The sequence below is a fragment of the Varanus komodoensis genome, unplaced genomic scaffold (assembly GCF_004798865.1).
Source record: "Varanus komodoensis strain SLA01 unplaced genomic scaffold, ASM479886v1 scaffold34_1, whole genome shotgun sequence".
Taxonomy (NCBI): domain Eukaryota; kingdom Metazoa; phylum Chordata; class Lepidosauria; order Squamata; family Varanidae; genus Varanus; species Varanus komodoensis.
Window position 1 is genome coordinate 5,665,909 of NW_025335854.1, and position 22,653 is coordinate 5,688,561.

Consider the following 22,653-nt stretch of genomic DNA (forward strand, 5'->3'; position numbering starts at 1 on the left):
CGGCAGGGTGCGGATGGGAGACGTGCTCCTGCGTGTCCTCGGGGCCCTTTCTCGCAAGACATTTCTATTTTGTCAAGACCAAATCTGAGAGGGGTCAGCTCGGCAGCCTTGCACTGATGAAAGCTGAACGCTTTCACTCAAGCACGGGGTCACTGTAAATCAGAGATGACTTGACAGCCCGGAGCAACATCCAAAATGCTCTGGGCACGAACCGCAGATGTGATGCATCGCTTAAGAAGGTTTTACGTGTGCTTAATTGATGAGTTTTCTTCCCTTTAGAAGAAACACAGGCGTGACCTGGCCCACTCCCAGCTTGAGCTCACTATGTACTTTAAAGGAAAAGGCTACTCCTCAGATGTGCACACGCATCATCAAAACCCAGAAGATGGAAGTGTGCAGTCTGCATTCTGCATAGTGCGGGAGAGGTAGATATATTTTATAAGTAGCAGCCGTCAGCTATATTCAAAAACCCAAAGCCACAGAGTCAGGTAAGACGAGGGCCGTGCTTTCTGATGGCACCATTACAATCCCCCCCCCCCCCGCCTCTTTTGACTGCCAAAAGAGGGAATTAAGAAGGGGAATTCGGGGGGGGGGGCAGTTTTGAGAACAGAAAAGGGGAAAGAGAGGCAGGGAGCCGTTCCTGCCCAGGGAAGACAAGGGGTTGACGGTGGCGGCTCCACGGAGGAGGCAAAGCAACAAACAGGAGCGTGAGTGCGTGACTGAAGATGTCCTGGAAGGGGAAAAGAGGCAGCGGCATTGCAGGGGATGCCGTGTGAGGCGAGGCTGAGGGAGCTGGGCCTCTGCAGCCTGGAGAAGACGAGACTCCGAGGGGATCTGCTGGCGACATGCAGGTACGCAAGGGGGTCTCACACAGAGGTGGGCAGAGACCTGTTCTCCCCTGCAGAGGAGGGCAGGACGTGCTCCAATGGAGCAATGCTCAGGGAGCCAAGTTTCCATTTGGATGCCAGGAAGCACTTCCTGACAGTCAGGACCCCGAGGGCATGGAATGGGCTTCCATGGGAGGTGGCTGAGGCCCCATCGGTGCGGGTGTTCAAGGATAGGCTGGGCGTCCACATGGTGGGCATGTCGTGAGCGGAGCCGGCTGGAGCTGGGGGTCAGATTAGATGGCCCGGGAGACCCCTTCTGACTCTCCCTGTTTCTGTGTTTTCTTCCCCGTGTTCAGGAGGGCCGTTCCTGGGCTCAGGGCCAGTGTCAAAGGTGGGTATCGTTGGGCGGCCGCTAGGAGGCCTCTGGCCCTGCTCCTCCCCCTCCCCACAACCCGCTTGTTCTCCAGGATCGTGTTCAGACCCAGACACCGGCGCAGGTGGGGAGGAGACCCCGCAGCTGCCACTGCCGGCTGACTCACGGGCTGTCTCTCGTCGAGCGACACACAGCCCCGTGAGGGGCAGCGAGGAGTGGCAGCAGCTGGCGCCGCTTGCGAGGAGCAGGCAGGCTCAACACGGACCAGCCAAACCCCGGCCAGGCGCCAGGCCCAGCAGCCTCCACGTCACCGTCAGCAGGACTCACCGTGCAGCCAGCTGACGGGCCTCTTCGGCCAGCAGGGTCATGTTGTTCGGGTCGCTGGTCGACTCTGGAGGAGTGATGGACTAAAGGAGGAACCAAAGACACTTTCAGGAAGGTGCCCGCGTCAGCTTAGGCTAACCGTCGCTTCTGATTTGTACATTCGGCAGCGGAAGTGCAGCTTGGAGCAGGGGGCCACTCAAAGAGGGCATCTCCTCACCAGCAGCCCAGCTCCCCTTGGAAGCTGCAGGCACGGAGACCCTCCCTTCATGCTGTCCTCCAGCTACTGCCTCGTGCAATAAATTGTACTCAGTAAGATGGAGGAAGGAGCAGGAAAGGCATGATGGGAGGCTCCCCCGCCCCGTCCTCCCCAAGTGCTGGTTTGCAAGACGGGCAGAGGTGTGTGTGCAAAACAAGCTGCCCCCATCCCAGCAGCACTCTGGGGCAGGATTTCTTCCTGGCTTTCCATGCACAGCTCGCCCACAAAGCAGGACTGCAAAAAATCCAGCTGCGTATCAGAATTAAGCTAGAGTACTCCAAGTGTTGCTTCGTACAGAATTGTTTCGAGCACCAAGCAGGAACTCGGAGGATGATGGAACGGGTAAAAAACAATGAGCTCCTTTTCCAAACCACCACATGTCCCTGCTCCCACTAAACTGAGTATTTTTATAAAACGCATGGCTTCCAAATTCAAGTCTGTTCTTACGTGGTGTTAAAAGCACACTGTCAGGCTGGGCAAAGGACGTTGAGCAGAGGAAAAGTGACATTCAAGCCCAAGAGATTCAAGCATGTGTACTTAGATGCAAGCGTCAGGGACTTCAAAGAAGTGTGCTGCAGAGTTAAATTAATACAAGAGTGCCGCTTTCACTAGCTGGCTGCAAGAGAGAACTGCCTGTCCCCAGTGCTGGTTTTCTTAAAACCTGCATGAGGCCACCAAAACCTTCACTCAGAAAATCTACATTCTTTAATTTGTGCAAGTTAGGTACATGGTCTCTCTTACTTTGCAATGTTTATCCCACTTTTTTGTACTTTCATATACATTTATTTTGCTTCCCAAATTGTTTTGGAACTCTTACTCATCAGTCTCATGTCACCAATGTTATTAGTCATTTCTGATAAACTTCCAAATGCAATTTCACAATCACTATGGCTAAAAGTGTGTTTTCAGCAGAGAAAAGAAGGGAGAACAGCAACATTCATTAACAGGTGGGAACAACTGCAGCACATCCACAGCCCTGACGACTGAGGTGCAAGCTGTGAAGCTTTAATGAAGAAGACAGTAACCGCTCACCACATTGGCCACAGCCACCCTCGCTCTCCGCAGCATATCCGAGGCCTCATCAATCAGCTGCTGTGTGTTGTCCACGCGGTCTTGGGCCCGCTTCGCAAGGTCGTCTGTCTCTTCCACAGTGTTCTGGATGTTCCTCAACCGGCCAAGTTGGCTAGACAGTGTTCTGTTGATCTCCTGAAGGCGATCCATCAAGCTCTGATCTTCATCTGGAAGAAGCAAAGTGACAAGCTCAGTCCGGACTCGTTGCACAGGCGGGCCTGGACAAGAATGAAGTATTTGTTCGTGCTCATTGATAGCTGTACATATTACAGAAATGTGAATGTGAACAAGGAAAAGAGACTCCAAGATTCTGCTGGGGTGTAGGTGGCTGTCAGAGCTTATGGCAAGGGCTCAGATGGGCACAGTGTTTTGCATACAAACTTCACAATGCGCACTTCTATTGGGACCAACCATAGCTAAGCAGAATGCTTAAATCAAGATTTCTGTAAGTTCATCCTCCGATCTTGCCTCTTCTGTGAAACCTTTGACTTTTCTCATCCCTACCTAAACAAAATATACCTCCACACATCCGTTCCTTCCTACACTTTTCCTTCTCTTGCTGTCCCCCTCGCTTTCCAAGTTTTTTATTTAATATTTCTTCAGGCAAGAATATGAGTTCTGTTGGCACTCAGGATAATCTATAAAGCACCAGCAGGGTAACCAATTGTGGGTAACCATTGTACGGCTTCTTTCTATGGAACACAGGGTCTCGATTTTTAAAAATCCTACACACCAAAGAACACTTATTCCAAGCTGTGAAGTGTTTCTGCAGTTCCTACGGATTGTATCACTGCAGTGGTACCTTTGGAAAATTCAGGGGATTTTCTGCACTATGCACACAAGGAAAAAACTATCTGCCTATTTGATATCTTTGGCATCAAGCCTAGAGATTTTAATTTGGTGTCTGCATATACTTCCATTCTTCTCCTCCAATTGTTCTTGCAATGCTACTTTCAAGCATCTCATTTCTTCCATGGCATATTATGGGCTAATAAAGGATGCAGAGACCTTCTGGGACAAAATGAGCACCCAGAGAAGGAGTCTGTTCACTGGGCACCCACCTACCTTTGATGCTTTGCGCTTCCCGAAGCAAGTCCATGACTTCTCTCTCGGCTTCTTTCAGCCGGTCTTCGAAAGCCTGATCAGTTATAGTTTCATCACCTGTTCCTAGGTTGGCTATAAGATTTTCCAGCTCCTTCAATTTCTCCCGTTGTTCTGCCACCTAAACAAAGAGCAGAAGGAAGGGCTCAGGAAACAACTTCCTGCCTGAGGGCTGCAGAAGGGAATCAAGTGTCAAGCATCTAAGATTGCAGGAGGAATCACTTACCATATTTCCCTGAAAATAAGACTGGGTCTTATTGTATATTCAAAGATAGGCTGGACATGCACATGGTGGGCATGTCGTGAGAGGAGCCGGCTAGTGCTGGAGGTCAGACTAGATGGCCCAGGAGACCCCTTCTGACTCGCCCTGTTTCTGTGTTTCTATATTAATTTTTGCTCCAAAAGACACATTAGGGCTTATTTTCAGGTGATGCCTTATTTTTTCATGTACAACAATCTACATTTATTCATGTACAAAAATCTACATTTATTCAAATACAGTCCTGTCATCTTCTTCTGGAACATCGTCATAACTCTCCAAACCCTGGATTGTGTTGCAATGGACATACTAAATGCATCCGTCTGGCTGATGATCTTAACTGGGGCTTTTTTGGGGGGTAGGGCTTATATTACGAGCATCCTGGAAAATCATGCTAGGGCTTATTTCCCGGTTAGGTCTTATTTTTGGGGAAACAGGGTGGACCCCATATTTAAGTCTTTCTCTATACCTAGGTAAGGGCGTGCAAAGTAGGGTTCCAGAGAGCTCAACATCCGTTGCCTTTCGCTTTCTTATCAAGCTGAAAGATGTCTGAACTTGCATATTTCTAGTACTTGCGCTTTTGGTGAAAAGTCTCAAATTACCTTGATGGTTTCATCAAAGATGTATAGAAATTCTGCTGCCTGAGAGACATCAATGGCAAGTAGGCAGAAGGTAATATTTGGTACAGCTACCCGCGCTTCGCCATAGCCTCGCCCTCCAAATTGCTCTTCCCTGCCATGAGCTCCAACCCTTCTTCCCAAGTCTTCCACAAACATAATCAAATTCTAAAATCATAGCCCAGCCTGTGACTCATTTTGCAGCTGTGCAGATACAGATGATTTCCAAACGCTATCCCAGGATAGTAGCTAAGAGCCCTCAGTTCAAATCTCAAAACTGACATGAACTCAGTAGGCAGACCACGTGTGCAATTGCCAACCTGAGTTTGCGAAAATCATAGTCGATTGCAATATAAAAGCAACGCTTTATAAACGATGTCAATGCTTTCCAGGAAGACTCAACAACAACACTGCCAATCTAGGGCTAGCCTTGTGAATGCATAGACCCTGCTACACAGAGCTCTGCTTTCTGGAGCTTCCCACGGCCTTCACTTTGGAAAGCTAATCATAGTTTCATGGTAAAACCGAGAGCCAAAGACGAGCCATGTGGAATCAGAGCAAAGCCTTCAGCTGGCTCAACAGGAAGCCCAGATGCAGGATGCAAGCACATCAATGCACAAGCACAACCTGGCTGGGAATCCTTGGCAACAGATATTGAAAGATGTGCAGTGTGGATGTTGGAGGAAACCGCAATGGGTGCAAACTAAGTTCCCTCTTAACCATAATGTGCAAACCCTGGTTTTCATCTCTAGATGAAGTAGAGATTTGCTATAGTGTAAATGTAATGCAAAGCTATCAATGACGAGAAGAGAAAGGAAGGTCAAGGTTGCTCTGGAGGATTTGCTGGGTGGAACAGCAGACTTCCCAATCTCAGACCTAAACTTGCAAAAGCTACGTGGTCGAGAGTTGCATCAGATCAGTGCTGGATAAAGTCACAAATATGAAGAAGAAGAAGAATATAAGCAACCAGGGCTTTTTTTTGTCATAGAACGCACTGAAATGGCGTTCCGGCACCCTTTTTTGATGGATTTTTCCAAGTGATTGTGAATCGCCCTGTTGGGCGTAGCAGGTCGGCGGCAAAACTCATTAGCATAGTGCCTGCAGGCTGCTTGTGTGTCAGCGCTGGTTGTGAGGGCGCTGCTCGGCTCAGGACGCTGCTCGGCTTGGGATCGGTCGTGTGGTCGCGCGCTGAGTGCTTACTGCTGGCGGCGACCATTAAGTTTAGGTGTGTGTAGAGTGACAGTTCCGGCACCTTTTTTTTTTCCCAAAAAAAGCACTGTAAGCAACTAAAAACAAGAGTTTTAAAGTTTAGTTTTAAAGATCGTGTCAAGCAGCACTCTATAACCAACATACACACAGTCGAGATTCTAGTTAAAATTCTGAGATGCATTAAAGAAAAACTGACGGCGAATGAGGTGGGCCCTGTTGGGCCACCGTGCACATTTATGGAAATTTGGAGGTTGGGGACTGATGCTTGTGGGACGAAGTTGGGGGCAGTAACCGAGCACACAGCTCCGTATCCCCTGGCCTGTTTTGTGTCTCAGCACCCCACCCACCCTGCCCCCCACAGAGGATTTCTCCGCTTACTGACACAGACAAGGTCCTAACACCCAAGTTTATCTGACCTGATCTTTCACCAGTCTGTAACACGCAGGACACTCCTGGCATCCTGGCCAGGACCGGTTGTAGAAATAGTTCTCCTCACACTGGTCGCAGCGGTTACCCACAAAGCCTTCTTTACACTCGCAACGGCCGTCTTCTTTGCACTGGAGAGAGCGAGAGCCTTCTGGGTCACAGTCACAAGCTGAGGGAAAGCAAGGAAGAAGGATAAAGACAGGGAAGGGGAGAATGAGACAGGGCACCTGGATGGGTCTTTTCCAGAACAAACAGAAACAGAGAATTCTTGCTGCTCATTACACAGAGTGCCTTGGGGAATGTCAATACCCATGAAACCCTAACCCTTGAAGGATATTAGGAGGGTGACTACCCGGAGAAGGTCTTCTCTGTGGTGGCACCCTGGCTGTGGAATACGCTCCCCAAAGAGGTTTGCCTGGTGCTGTCACTTTATTCTTATCGGTGCTGGGCTAAAAAAAACCTTTTCATTTGTATTTTCCCAATGTTTTTAAGTTTGACTGTTTTTAATATGGGTTCTATTGTTGATTGGTTAAGAATTTGACTAGGATGCTGTGTTTTATTCTATTTTGTCTTATTATTAAACTGTCCTGAGACTACGGTAAAGGATGGTCTAAGAAAGTTAAAAATAAAAAAATAAAAAGCATCTTTCAAGTGTCATGTGATTAACAGTTGTTGGTCTCTAAAAGCACAGAGAATTTTTAGCCTGCTCTGAAGCCTTTGAGGTGAAAATTGTTGCTAGCTGTTTGTTTGTTAGTTTATACATGTATTTATACATGCCAAGGCCTTTCTAAATGGCATACCACTGAAACGGAATGTGGTATGTACATGGAAGTGTGAAAATAACCTGGGAAAGAGCCTTGACGTAATAGGCAGAACCCAGTGACAGCAATGGAACTTCTCACGAGTACATTTGTATAGTTCTGTCTTTTTGCAAATCCTCAACCCAGCATCTTTCCATAACGATCTTTGCTGCAAAGGCGAAAGAGGACCCATCTCCGCTGATGCAATCTGCACCATTTCTGGGGGCTAGCCATGCTTCTTGTGGGGAAACACAATCAGGTCTTTTGTAGCCCCCCGTCGACTAACAAATAATAGCATGGTATACACTTTTGTGGACACTGCCTCCTTCATCAGAGGCAATGAATATGGTATTGTTTCAGACGGAAGCACAGCTTCTTGGCTGACATCCTCAAGAAAGCCTGGGGTGAAAGTGAGAAATCAGACTTTCAGATTGCTGCTGTTCATGTCTCTAAACACAGCATCTGTGAGAACAGAGATGCGAACAAAAACCCTGCGTGTGGATTACTGCCCTACATGGGTCCAAATACAGAGGCATACATATTCGTGCGTTCATCCCAGGTCTTCACAGAGATAAACGCTATCGAAAGGTTGCACTAATGATATTTCAAAGGGAAGTTCACTATGCCGTTTTGTATGTAATGCCTATGAAAAAAATCATGAATGAGATCTGTCTAGTTTTTTCTCTAAGATTTTTTTTAGGAAAGACGAGTAAGGAAAATCCCATATTTGACATGTATTTTGCCATAAAGATATGAGGATGCAAACTTACAAATCATTCTGTTGACCCCACTGAGCCTCTCCTACTTTACCTGGACTGTGTGAGGGAATCCCTCTTTGTGATTTCCAAATTTATATATGCCTGCGATTTAACACCTTCAGTATGCAGCTGCTAGCCAGAAATTCAAGCAGCACCCTGGCAGCAAACACTGTTACTCATCACGGGAGAGGCACCTTCTTGCAAAGGTGATGAAGAAGCAAACATGAACCTGGACTGTCTGACTTCAGACTTGAAGGTGAGGGTTAAAACCCTTCACTCTGTTATTTAGCACCGAGGTTCATGGTTTTAAGCATTTGGAGGCACCTTCAATTACACAAGTCCCAACCTGCATGATTACGCAGGATAATCCAAATTCAGGCTTGCTACTTCTTCATCTGCAGTTCGAGTCCAAAAAGGAGATCCGAGGGCGGCTTCTCATGTCACATTTTAAGCAGGTGAGGCCATGCCTATGTTTAAGTGTATCATATTCAGAATGTCATGCGATGGGGAAAAGCTTAACTTGCCCTCATTAATTCCTCTTCTTCTAGGCATACTCAGCCTTCAACTAATCCTTGCGAATGCTCTTTGGCCCATGCGCGGCCGGCTTGCGAGTCACGCTCTGCAGACTGGAAGCCAACCTCACGAGCACACGCTCCTTGGCCCTCCCTTCCCACAGGCAACCGCTGTCCACACCATCACCAACTATGGTGCCCAAGCACATGTCAAACAGTGGTTGCGAGCTTCCATTTGGACACTTGTAATGGTGTACGAACAATACAGAACTGGACAAATGCTTGAAAGAGAAGACTACCTTGGAGAAGGAAGAAGAAAACGCACTGGAAGGTGGCTCGTAAGGCGCAAACTCCTCATTTGCAAGGAGTCGGCACTCCACTGGATCGCTCTACCCATAACTATCCACCCATGAGTAAAGCTTCGTTTGTTCTTGAAATATTAGGGAAACAGATGGGAGGATTTAGATAAATAGGAATGTATGTCCCAATTTTACACACTTTGCGTGTTCTCAAGCTTGAGTTAGCAGCTAAAGGCCACATTCCAGAGAAGAGGCGTAGGAGTCTAACAGCCAGAAAACAGGTCAGTTCTGGGACAAAATTCAGAGCGTTTATGACAGGGAGTAGCAGATGGTCTACAAGTGTATGCAATCGCAATGCCCTAGAGGGGAAAAGTAAGACTCGGACAACTGCAAAAACATCCTCATTGGACTTGAAACTCACACAACATGCAGGGAACAGTCAAGGGGGGGAGAGCGGCCTCTTGTAATGAGAAGCCCATAAATACGCTGAAGTGAGCAAGCAAGTGAGCAAGCAAGCAGATGTTCAATACAGAGGAGCAGGGGCAGTCCACACGTAGAAGAGGGCATGATGGGACAGGAAAGCCATGTTCCCACTCCCCCTTACGTTTGCAGCCTTCAGGGCCAAATCCAAAATGGTTGGCTTCACACCTCTCGCAACGCTGGCCGGTGATGCCTGGCTGGCACTCGCACTGCCCAGTCCGCACGTCGCAGTGGCCATTAGTGGAACCCAGTGGATGGCAGTCACACCTGGAGGAGGAACAGGAACCGTGTGCATAGAGCGTCAGTGCCTATTCGGATGGCAAGACCACAGCGCTGGTTCTCGGTTCCCTTCTCTAGCTCAGTGCAAAGGGAGACGAGCCAGAGTTGCGTGTTCACGTCTCATGATAAACGTATCTGTGGTTTGTTGAGCAGCTCCCACAGAAAAAAGAAAATGGAATCTGGACTCACTGGCTTGGCCAGATTGACCATTCCACCTCCTTTCCTCAAACCTGATGACCTCAAGAACACAGTCTCTAGCCTATTAGTGGAGGAACAATGACGTAGAATCACAGAACAGTAAAGTTGGAAGGGGCCATGAAGGCCATCGAATCCAACACCCTTGGTGTTGCAGGACACCAAGTCACACCATCCCACTCAGAGGGCTGCCCAATTTCACTTTGAATGTCTCCAGCTGGGAGAGCCCCCCACCTCTCCAGGCAGCTGGTTCCACTGTCGTGTTGCTCTGACCGTGAGGAAGCTTTTCCTGACATCCAGCCTGAATCTGGGTTGTCGCAGCTTGACTTGATTATTCCGTGTCCTGCACTCTGGCATCAGCAAGAAGAGATCTTGACCTTCCTCTTTGGGACAGCCTTGGAGGCACTTATACAGGGATACCATGTCCCCCCTCAGTCTTCTCTCCTCAAGGCTGAACATGCCCAGTTCTCTCCGTCTCTCCTCACAGGGCAGTGCTTCCAAACCCTGGATCATTTTTGTTGCCCTCCGCTGGAGCCTTTCTAATTTCCCTGCATCTTTCTTAAATCTTGGTGCCCAGAACTGGACACAGTATTCCTGGTGAGGTCTGACTAATGAGGAATAGAGAGGAACTACTATTTCTCATGATTTGGAAGTAATACATGTATTCTGAAACTGTAGAAAGAGAACATCCATTATCCAATCTACTGAACCATCTTAGTCCTTAAGGCGTCTTATAGAAATTGAACATAAAGTCTCAGACAAGGCAAGCTTTTGAGGTCTCCAGAACTTTTCATCAGGCCAAGTTCAGAGCAGACCATCTTCTGGGTCTGTGACCACATTTGGAGAAGCTGTCCTAGTTACCACTGCAAGAGGCATGGCAAAGGAGAAGCAACTTGCCCAAATGCTGAGCACAAGAGGTGGATTCTGTACCTCAACACAGTAAAAAAAAGGTGCATTAGAACCCGGTTTTCAGCAGTCAGAGAGATCTACTTCGCAGCAATCCCAACTGTTGGTAATAAATTGCATCAGCCAATCAATCAATCAATCAGGGATTTGAAGGGAGAGATGCCTCCATGGGGCTATTCCGGGATTTTAGGCATCAAGGACAGCCAGGGAGAATTGGGGGCAGAGTTTCTGTGGATGTGGCTCTCCTTGAAACTCCATGTGCAAATATGAAGACTGGCTTTACCAAAGCCAACAGCACATCCACTTCCCGGACCATCTGCTTCGACTGCGACTGCCTCCCCCGAGAGTCCGTGTGCCCATTTCAGAGCAGTGGGACCAGCTTACCTTTCACAGCCACGTCCACTATGCATGTTGTAGAAGCCTGGCTCGCAGGAGCTGCAGTCCCTCTCCATGACATGTGAGAGACATTCACACTGCCCTGTTACTTGGTTGCAGCTTGTCTGTAGGTTCATTGTGCCATACGGATTACAATTGCAAGCTGCAAGAGCAAAAGCACACACAGGGCATGCGTTTTTTTAATAAGCAAGGATTTAGAGCAAGCCTTTGGATCGGGGATGCCCAAGTGCACTGCCCTTCCCATCTCCACACTTCTCCATCCTTCTGGAGTTAGAAGTGTCACGTCCCTGTTAATGTAAAGGGTCTCCAGCCATGGAAATGCACAAGTTCTAGCTCGCACTGCAGCCTTTTTATTATTAAAATACATATGTACACATTGCAGTGGTTCACTGAAACATCTCTTCTGCGCAAATTCAAGACAAAAGGTTGTATGAGAGCCAAAACCTCCTGCTGCTTCTCCATTCTTAGTGTACCAGCAAAGAATAGAGAAGGCCACAAACTTCAGGAAACATCTCTGGTTTGGCCAGTTCATCTCCATCCACGAGAAGAGTGAAGACCGCACCGTGCGGAGCCAATGAAACAATCATGCTTCTACACAGGTCTTGCTCTGGAGAATTGAGGGAGGTTGGAGACACGGGGAGAACACGAAGCATTTCTGCCTCTTCATCAAATGTCCTATGTGAACCGCTTCTGTGAAGCCGCGTCTTCCCCAGGGATCACATCCCTAAGGATCCACAGCCCATTCAAAGTCGCGAGATCTTGGCTTTAATGCCGGAAAACACACCCAGAAACCCCTGTCCAGCTGCTGCACAGGTGGGAGAAAGGACAGCTGTAGGGATCAAGCGTCTCCTAGGCCACTCCTTGGCCAAGACCTTTGTCTGGAAAAGACAGCTCGTCTACTGGGGGCGAAGGGGTCGGATTCTGCACCACAGAAGGAACTCACCTCTGCACTTGTCCTCCGGATTCTGAGCTAAGGGATTGCCAAAGAATCCATCTTTGCACCGGTCACAGTAAAACCCAGCTGTGTTATAGATGCACTTCAGGCACTCGCCCGTCAAGCGGTTGCAGTTGCCCACGGCGTTGGGGTCGATGTTGTCGCTGCACTGGCAGAGGCGGCACAGCCTGGCAGGACCGCTCGTGCCCTGGGGGTCCCCGAAGTAGCCATCATCGCACAGCTCACACCGTTTACCTGCAAGCGCAGCGTATACCATACACAAGGGTCAGAACGTGAGGAGGCTTCTTTGAAAATACAGAAAATAGAACAATGAGGGCTTTGCACAGTCATAACACTAAAGATGAGATAAAAGGACATAAATACTCTAATCCACACAAAGAACGTGAACACCCTAATCCACACAAAGGCAAATGTTAGAAATGGGACTTGCATTTATCTCTCCTAACCTGAACTCAAAAGCTGGGTGCCAGCTGGATTGTAGCCAAAATGCTACCAGCGAGAAATTAGTCCGTTATAAGCCTGCTCTGCAAACTTACAGGTTTCCAGAAATACTTTTTTTTTTAATTAAGGGAACAAGACCATCCCCTGCAAGAAAATTCCAGCCAAATTCGGGGTGGCCATGCTCAGTACCCACAGCATGTAGAGTTGCCTTGGATACAGATGCACGAGAAATTAATTGCATTTAGTTTTTGCAATGCAAAAACGGGCAATGCATTAACGGACAATGCCAACCGCAGCCCAAGTCCACAGAAGTATTTGCAATACCGATATCATGCTGAATTAATGCCGTTGTGGGCAAGGCACCCCCTGGCCACTAGAATGTCCAGAGGGCTACAGGAGCGCTTGCAGTCCCAATTCTGGCCTCAGGCTTGGGGATCAGCACTTACGGTGCTCCCCCTCCTTGTTGCGGCCACCCCAAAAATAAAGACCTCCACCAACAGGGTAGAGACCTGTTCTCCCCTGCGGAGGAAGGCAGGACATGCTCCAACGGAGCAAAGCTCAGGGAGCCAAGGTTCCGTTTGGATGCCAGGAAGCACTTCCTGACAGTCGGGACCCCGAGGGTGTGAAATGGGCTTCCACGGGAGGTGGCTGAGGCCCCATCGGTGCGGGTGTTCAAGGATAGGCTGGACGTCCACATGGCGGGCATGTCGTGAGCGGAGCCAGCTGGGGCCGGGGGTCAGACTAGATGGCCCGGGAGGGGCATCCTAGGCCATCCATCACTCTGTTTCTATCGGATGGATCCTGGCACCACCTGAGCTGCCGCTCCCCCTGCGGTGAAGGACCGCAGCTTTCGCCAGCTGAGCTTGGCCTTCTAGCAGACTGGCGTGGCAGGCGAAACCACGAGGTTGTCCTCCCTGTCACACTCTTCCCACCCTGCATTAGGTGCCCACAATTCTTTGGGTGTGGAAGTTCACAGGCACTGCATTCACCTGCAGCCTAAGCTGGCCACCGCCGATACCCTCCATGGACAGGACGCCAAGCAAGCACAAGGTGGAGGGAACTTTGCCCACTGGGAGGTATAACAATGAAATAAACAAACATTTGAAAATTTGGCTACATACTTCTGAAAAATGTGCACAAGCACTTTGATCTGTGGGAGAAAATGTGTACAACTGATGAATCCTTTTGGGAAAAATGTGCGCAAAGTATGAATTTTGTGTGTGGAATAAAACAAAGCTTGCAATCAGATACAGGCATAAGCTGGAATGCTTCCAGATGGAATTCAGAGAACCTCAACGAGTTTTGATTATTTGCACACCCAAGGTTTGAGAATATGAACTTGTGTGTTGCATGCTCAGGTCCAATTCTCTAAACATTGTATCATGCTCTTTGAATGACACACACATTTATTAAAATGTATTAACCAAAAATCACCAAAAACAAACTACTACAGCAAGGCTGCTCCCAGCAGGCTTTCAATGTAGTTAAAACATAGAGAACAAAAGAAATAAAAAAGAAGGAAACCTGGGAAGGGACAGAAGAAAAATCTGATGAGTGTATTATTCAAAAGGAAATTAAATTAAGCGTATGTTAACATTTAGAGGTTTCCTTTAAAAACTGCTTTTATTGATAATTTTCGTACATTGTGGAAAAGAATATTCAGCAGGGGACTGATATCAGAAAAGTGGATTCAAATGACTTAAGAAAAAGTACACAGTGCTGCGTATGTCTTCTAAAAATGAGAAAGGGTCTGAATTAAGCAGATGGTATATTTATCTCCAAGATGAGTGACTGAAATGGGAAAAGGATTAAAATCAGAAACAGAAGGATGGATGTCATTTGATGGACGGAAAATCAAAAGTCTAGATGAGCAAAGAGAAAAAAGAGTTGAAAAGTGAAGCATCATTTAATATAATGAACTTCAGCGGAATAAAAAGGAACAGGACAACAATATTAAGAGCATAAAGCCTTGACCAAATATGTAGCCCATGGGGCAGCGGGGATGCGATCAGATAAAGTTACTGTAAAACAGGAAAAGCATGGCTTGAAAGTCAACACTGAGGATGGCATCTGGTTCAGAAACCGGGGTCCGGATGAACCAAAACATGCCAGGGTTAAGTATCATGTCTGCATCTGGAAGGGCCCGTTAGGCCAAAGGATTATTTTTCTTTCCGGCTTAGTACTTGCCCTGGCAGGCAATGCACTTCAGGAACGACTTGATGAAATGCTCGTTAAGAGATGTTATGTCTCAAAAAGGCAGGGGAACTGCCTCATCTTCTCCACAAAACATCCACCCAGTCCGATTCGAGGGTTGCCACATTCTAAACCCTACATTATCTGAACGGTTTACGTACTGTAATTGCCACCCTTCCGAAAGGTTAGCAAAGCAAAGCGAATAACAGGAATTCACGTCTGCCCCACGGTTATACAGACTGATAAGCAGTACCAAGGAACGCCGACACGCATGCCTTGGCAAAGGCGTCATTCAGAAACACAGGGTGAAATGCCCACCGGCCTGACTTCCACCGCTCCATCACGCTGGCTGCTGCACACAGACAACCAACTTGCGCAATGATTTGGACTGCGGCGTGAATCATTAAGAAGGGCAAACCCCGTTCCGCTCTTGGAAGCCAGTTCAGAACGGACTGGCGAGCCACAGAGGCCGGAAGCAGCAAGACTGCGAGTCGAGCGACGCTTCGTGGGCTAAGGAGCCACGGGGCAGACAGGAGAAGGCTCCATTTCTGGTGCACTTTTTTGTGCTTCCCAGATCTTTAAAAGATCTTATGGTTCCCAGCTCTCACGTAAACGGGATGCAAGGCCAATTACCCATTCGACGGATATTCAAGGCACTTAAACCAGAATCCACCATTGTCTGCACTTGTCATTGTACAAGTGTGCCTTCTTGTATAACTTCTTCAGAGGGATCCTGGGCAAGATGGGAGCAGGCCGATAGCCGTAATAATGGTTCAATCATATACGCTGAGCATCTAAGGGATGTCTGACAGACCCGTCTAAAGCCCTGATATTCAAGCTTTTAGCCCATATGATAGTATTTTCTTTTCTCCCCAGATCTGGCAGGTGAATACGCATTTCCAGTTACAATTATTGCTGCTGCTGTTGTTGCATTACATTTCTATATTGTCCGTAGCCAAAGCTCTCCGGGCAGTTCAGGACACTGAAGTCCCCCATCCAGAATTCCACCAGGCCTGACCCTGCTCAGCTTCCACAGTTAGGCAGAATCAGGCATTTGGGCTATGAGCTGCACTCTACGATTATGCATGAACCCTGGAAAGGGGCCAACACTTCCACTCACAGCCATGCTTCCCCTCCCCACTTGCACGACGGAGACCCATGATGAAGGAAGCCTGCAAAATCCTGCGCTTGAGATGCTTGAAAAAAGGGTCCATCCACTCTTGCCCCTGCTCCCTGGCCATGCAGCCCAACCAGCCTCAGGCCAGTGGGCCATGGCTGTGCATCATGGGAACTCAGAATCATAGGAGAGTAGAGTCGGAAGGGGCCATGAAGGCCATCGGGTCCACCCCTGCAGTTGCAGGACACCACGTCGCACCATCCCACTCAGAGGGCTGTCCTGTTTCTTTTGCATGTCTCCAGTGTGGGAGAGCCCACCGCCTCTCCGGGCAGCTGGTTCTTCCGCCATCTTGCTCGAACAGCGAGGAAGCTCTTCCGGTGAGGAAGCTCACCTGTGGTACCAGCTGGACAACTGGTGCAGACCACCTCCTTGGTTTTCGGTACTACGGCGCAGGCCGAGCCCCCTGGGCATGGGCAAGGCTGGCAATCAGAAGAGGTCCCCGTGGTGGCATCCCCGTAATAGCCGTCACTGCACTTCTCGCAGTGGGGACCGGCCGTGTTGTCCCTGCAGTCGCAGGCTCCTGCATGAGGTGGGGAGAAGAGAAGGAGGTTGATTCCCAGCTGGCCCACGGACTCAGCAAATGGCCATGTGCAGAAACACGATAGGCGTGTGGCGCAGGTCAGGGCTGGAAAAGAGTGCTTTGTGCATTTGGCCTACCTGCATACAATTCTGCTTTTAGGGCACGTTAAATATTTGCATTGCCTTCGGGTGCAATTCTGTTTCTGTGCAGACAGAAGGAAGTCCTACAACTCCCAGCATGCCCCAGCCAACGTGAGGCATGCTGGGAATTGTAGGACTTCCTTCTGCCTGAGCATGCGTAGGACCATTCCCGGAATGGTCCTTCCATTCATTGCTGAATTCATTGCAGAAGGACAGTGGCTCAGCGCAAGTCCTAACAATGCGACGTTAGCATGAACACCATTAGAATGCCCTTAGCATTTGCTGGTACAAAGAAGAAGGCCGGAGTCTCATCAAGATGAGACGACATGTTGTGACTCCCCCACCCCCTGCACTAGCAAGGGCTGCTGATGCATCAACGATGGGCTTTCTAGGGCAGCGTGGCCAGCACTGCTGGGAACCACCCGTTCCCTTCCAGATAAATCAAATTCAATTTAATAACACTTCACAAATAAAGAACAGCAGTAAATTGCTAAGAGGGGAAACTCCTCCTGGGCCAGGAAGGGATTTCAGTCCTGGCTGCTCGGCTGAGGCCTTCTTCAGGCGCAGGGGCTTCGGCCTGGAGGAGCCAAGCCCCTTCCTCTCAATGCCAGCCTGGCCGTTTGCCAGAAGAGGGAGCCACAGGTGCATGTGAGGAGCACACCTGAGGAGGCGACAGGCCTGCAACGCCACAGCTGCGGCAAGCATCACAGCCGGGGCCTCTCGAACAGGCCCGGGCAAGATCCAGCCCCGTCGGTCTGCCATTCCCCTTACCGGATTCGGGGTCGCAGGTTTCACTGTGCCCATTGCAGAAGCACGGCACGCACGGGCTGTACGGCCCCAGACGGGGGTTCTCCCTCTTGTAGCCCTGGGCGCACCGTTCGCAGAACTGCCCCAAGTATCCTGTGGGACACGTGCAGCTCTCGACCCACGTTGCCGGGATTCCAGGTCCGGGCTGAGCACTCACGATCGTGACGTCATCCAAATATCCCGCATCTGGAGAAGAGGGGCCACGCAGGCAGATTAATTGGGTTTAACTGCTAAGGGAACGGCCTGGAATGGCACAGTCATGAAGCAAAGGGCCTCAATCAAAACCAATCCACCAATCATCCCAAAATGCAAAAGACATGCGGCTGGATCTATTTCCCATTTCCAATTAGGAGTCTTACAACTGGAAAGGTCCCACCAGTTCCCTCTTCTCATCAGCAACGATTTAGACTGGAGGACCAGTATGGGAGAAAGGCAAGGGCCAGGTCAGGCCAGACCACTACTCAGACCACCTCCTTCACACTTCAGGGGAACAGGGAGCCTGCCTCGCAGAGCTGGACTTTGCTCGAGGCTGTCCCAGTGTTGACTCCTAATATCTGTTTGTTTTTCTGCCTTTGGCAGGAGGTAACAAAAAGGAAGGAACTGCTGTTGAGCTGAGTGCACAGAGTGTTGTGTATTAAGAAAACCTTCCTGCTTGTTAGGTTTGGCTTTAAAGGGCTTAGGATTAATGGAAATACCCGGTGGCAATGTACATACCGTGCACTGCACTGACTGAAGCGTGATTCGAGCTGATCAAATGAAATATATCTGCAGAAAGTCATTCCTGGATATTGGGGAGGCTTTGAAGGTGGAGTGTTATTTCTCACTCAAGCGAATCTAACTGTGGATCGCAACTTGCTGCCCCCCAGGTGTTCTGGCCTGCAGCCCCCATAAGCACCTACCACCATAGCCAATGCTCAAGGATGATGTGAGCTATAGGCCAAAGCACTTGGAAAGTCACACATTGCTGAGGATCCCCCCACATCCCAGAGAGTTGACTATTTGCCACTATAAAGGGGTAATCCACTCTGATGCAGTGTGCTTGTGCCTGCAAGTCACGGAGCCTGCTGTGGCCAAGAGACGTTTCTCTCCTGCCAATTGTGCCGAGAGCTGCCATAATTACAAGCTCTGAAGCCAGCCTCCCACCTCCACATCTTCTTCCACTCTCAAGAGCGACTTTCCCCTTCCCCTACTTGGCATGAAGCACGGCCTCATTTTAGGGGCACCCCAAGCAAACCACGAATAAACCCAAGCCGCGTCCCATCAAAGCCACTGCAAACAACATAAGCCTCATGAACAATTTTAAGTCTGTTTCCTGCAGGCAGCGTGCCTCGCAGGAGTCTCGCGTTGCGCAAGCGCGACAGAGACTGGGCAAGCATGGTTCATGCTTCTCTTATGGAGGCTGGATTTCTATTTTTTGGAGGTTTTCTCCCTTTTTCTTATAAGCTGTCCCAAGACGTTTGTAGTGGGTGGCCTACAAAAGCTTGAAAGCAAGCAAGCAGGGTAGGGAAGGGGAAGGGAGGGGGAAGGGGGGGGGAAGGGAAGGGAGGGGGAGGGAGGGGGAGGGACGTCGTAATTGCTCCAGAGACAGTAGAATGGGCATTCCTTAGGCTGGTTCCTACTTTGCAAGCAAAGTTCCCAGAGAACTAGTACGAAATCTGCACCAGGCCTACGTGCAACGCCTTTGCACAGTAGAGCAAAGCAGCTTATGGAGATGGCAGCCAGCCAAGCAGCCTCCTAGTAAAAGCATGGGAGTGGGAGAGGAATGCGGCGTTTACTAGCATAAAATGTATTTGCACACATCATTCTTTCGTATATGGTCAAGAGAAGCATACAAGAACGGCTCCCACCCCTTGCAGATGGACCGGCTGATCTTTCAGTCCAGGCTAACATCTTAATCCATCCTATGTGAATCGACACCAAGCTCTTTTTCAGCAAAGTTATAATCCTAGAAAAAGGCGAGCTGTTCCCTTCTGATTTCACAATCCCCCTGCAACTAGGCTTGGCAGCCACACGCTGGCTATTGCTTTAGGAAGGGCTCTACCTCATGTATACAGTATTTTTAATGGCGCTTTATGTTGATGTTAGGATGTTTACATTCTGGCCAGGAACGCTACCTCTGACCACAATTCCAGGCACTCCTGCTTGTGAGCAATGAGAGGAATGTTAATTACGCCACTGTCTTTCCACACACCACCACCCCAACCTTCAGTAATGACATTCCCCTTTGGTATACAGGGCTTCGCAATGCTCCCCTGGATTCCATGCATTTCAGACATAATCAGCATGATGCGTTCTGCATTTTACCAACCTAATGACTGCAGCACGGACCACTTCCATCAGGTGGTCAATGCACAGGTACTCCAGAAAATTCTGCCATTTATGTTGAGAACTAGGGAGGTGTGGATCAAATCAGGATGATCCAATGAAATCTGCTGTGTATATCAGATTTCAAAGAACATCTTGGCTAACCTATCCAATCTGGATAACTAAAGCCATATAAGCAGTACTGAAACAAAGTCAGAGATGTTTATAAATCAGGCTCAAGTGCAGAAGAGAAGAACCAAGCTTCCTCATTAGATTCCTAAATGATTCCTGTATGCTGCGCAGGGAGAGAGAGCTCGAGTAAGAGACTGAGGAGTAAATCGGGGAGCTCCTAGTTCAAATCCCACCTATTATGAGAGAGTCTCAGGTAAGCCAATATTCCCTCATTAAATCTGCAATGTGGAGATCGTACCTTTCACCTAAATTATTTGGTTGTTGAAAGTGGTATAAATTATTAGCCTCCTTTTCCTCCATCCACTGCACTTTGCTGTGAAATTCCAGCATTATTTACATATCTCAATGTCTCCTACACAGAATGAGATACAGGGCCCACTCGTTTAAAAACCAGATGCTTGTGTATGTGATTTATAGTCCTGCTCTCCTTCCTGAATTCCATGTTCTCAGACGTCACCTATTTAAATATTTGTTGCATCTCTCCTCACATCCAGAATTCTGTGGGGAGAACTATTTGGCCTCATGCTTTATTTTAAAAAGTATAAAGTCGTCATATTCTCAAAGAATAAGCCAGGATCCCAGAAAAAGGCTGGCTTACTGTTCTCAAGCTAAAACAAACGAAAACGAAAGAGACACTTTAAAAAACCGTGCAGGGCAAGCAGTTCCACTATATAGGAGCCACCACTGAGAAAGCCCCTTGCTTGATTTCCTCTTGGCCAGCTCATCCAGCAATTCCTGCCAACTTACTCCTCTCGCTGTAGGTGCCACGGATTTTGATAGCAGTTAAATTGTGCAGCAGCTTCTGGAACTCGAAAGGCGTAAGAGCCGGCCTCCAGGGATAATCCGTTGCTTCATGGAGCCTGAAGGGAAGAAGCACACACCACTTTTAAAAGCTCTGGCGATCTCACTGCAACAGTCCGGCTCAGAAAGCGGTTATTGCGCTCGGGTGCGTGTTCTGCTGGGGCTCAGTGTTCCCCTGATTCTCTCTCTCTTCCTCTCTCTCCCCCTCATTCTGGCCATGCCAAGAGGTTCAAGAGCAACTAGCCAGTCTTTCACTTCTCGTACCCACACTGGAATCCCGGCAGCCCTTTAGGGGGGTTCAGTTCCACTCAGCCTCCTCAACCAGAGCGGCCGCATCCGCCAGGAAGCCCTGCCAAAGTCACCCCCACCCACAGCGCCTGCCACACCGTCTGCTGCAGAACGTCCGCTGGCCCCAGGACCAGGCTGCGTTGCAGAGGGACGGCAACCATGCTGGGGCTGAGGGCGACGTGCATGGGACCCGGCCTGCCTCCATCTTACCTTGTTTCCTAATCCTTAGAAGAGGCATTTCAACCTCCTGGAATGGGAAGCAAGCAGCACAACAGGGAAACCAGCGCATGATCTCGGGTTAATGAAAGGGAAGAGGTGTGGCTAACTTGGGAACCCCAGAGGAGGAGAGGGTCTGACTGGGACTCTCGGAAGGCTGGCTTTAACCGCCCCCCATGTCTGAAATCTGCCAGTACAGTGCACAGCATTCAGTCTAGATCTGGATTATGTATGCAAGAGAGGCCTGGTTGTTCTAACTGTATTTCTAGTCTTACAGTGGGGAGGAAGCATGATAAGTAAAATCAATATGGGATGAAACCACCATGCCCAATACAACTGGTCCCACCAACGTGGCTTTTCCATGTCTAGAGCCTCTGATCTTAGAATGAACCTGCTCATCATCCAGCCATTCATTAATGTCCATCAGGAGAGAGGCTTCCAGTTACAACACAAAGGCCGACAATTTGAACATGTATTCAAAGACAATAGGTGGGCATGATCCAGCTGAAGTTAACCACCTGTTATTGCACTGAATTAAAATGTGAACATCAAGCAAGCTCTTAACTCTTCCTCCATTAAAAACAATGAGACTGTAAAGCGTATAGATTTAGCTGGTGCATCACCTGCTGTTTATTTCTTTTTCCTCCAGTCATAGGGCTTGGCTCTCTCTCTCTCTCTCTTTGTTCTAGTGTTCTAGATCAGGTAGTTACCTGATCTAGAACACTAGCAAGTTACATTCACCTCTTACTGTTAGGACTGTGTGACTCAGGCAATCACTAGGTTGGAGAAATCGATTTAAATCCAATTGCACGATTAGCAATACTTGCCAATTATTTCCAAACAACACAGGTTGGTAGAGCTACATTTCCAAGGGCACTCCTCGGCCCTCCAAAGGGGGTGGCCTCCTCGAATACGAAACGAGCTAACCTTCCCCAAGCCACAACTCAAAACAGGCACTGGCGAGGCACGCTTGCATACTAGAAATCGTACACGCCCCAGAGAACTTGGCTTACTGGGAAGTTTAAACGTCTAACAGGAAAAAGGCGAACTGAGCATGCCTAACCACTGCGAGCCAATTCTGAAATGCTGAAAGTCAACGGCAACATCCAATTCCAGATGTTGCTCACTTCAGCCAGCCTTTTATGCGTTTGGCTCAGGGAGAATCACCTGTGTTTTGTGTAGCCAGGATTCTGAGCGCTTTCATGAGACACTTTCTGCTGTGTCAGATGCTGCTTACAGCTGCTGACTTTCCCCTTGAATGTCCACAGGTTCGAAGCACACTGCTTACCTGAAGGAATATGTCAGCGTGTTCTCACTCGGATAAGCATTGCCTTGGGCAATGAGAGGGACAGAAACTCTTAGCCCTGCCCCTTCGAGAACTATGTCCTCAGCCGAAAGGCGCGTGTCCCGCCTGTCGACCCGGAAAGAGAACGTCAAGTTCTGGCCGTAACTCAAGACTTGGTTCCCAAGGAATTTGCCTGAAAGAAGAACAAGGAAGTCCACATGCGAGGAATGGTAAAGACAGGAAGAT

The 22,653-nt window shown here is 48.8% G+C and overlaps 1 protein-coding gene across 1 annotated transcript in view; it reads right to left on the reverse strand.

The window, feature by feature from the left end:
- Positions 1-22,653, reverse strand: part of LAMC1 (laminin subunit gamma 1) — a 128,589-nt gene that overhangs the window by 12,047 nt on the left and 93,889 nt on the right. Inside the window, exons 10-20 of the mRNA XM_044439319.1 lie at positions 22,411-22,600; positions 20,565-20,677; positions 17,286-17,507; positions 16,186-16,374; positions 12,032-12,277; positions 11,077-11,230; positions 9,437-9,579; positions 6,454-6,632; positions 3,917-4,073; positions 2,813-3,018; positions 1,528-1,607 (exon numbers count right to left, since the gene is read on the reverse strand). Of these exons, the coding sequence (XP_044295254.1) occupies positions 1,528-1,607; positions 2,813-3,018; positions 3,917-4,073; positions 6,454-6,632; positions 9,437-9,579; positions 11,077-11,230; positions 12,032-12,277; positions 16,186-16,374; positions 17,286-17,507; positions 20,565-20,677; positions 22,411-22,600 (1,879 nt within the window). The remainder of the gene's footprint in view (positions 1-1,527; positions 1,608-2,812; positions 3,019-3,916; positions 4,074-6,453; positions 6,633-9,436; positions 9,580-11,076; positions 11,231-12,031; positions 12,278-16,185; positions 16,375-17,285; positions 17,508-20,564; positions 20,678-22,410; positions 22,601-22,653) is intronic.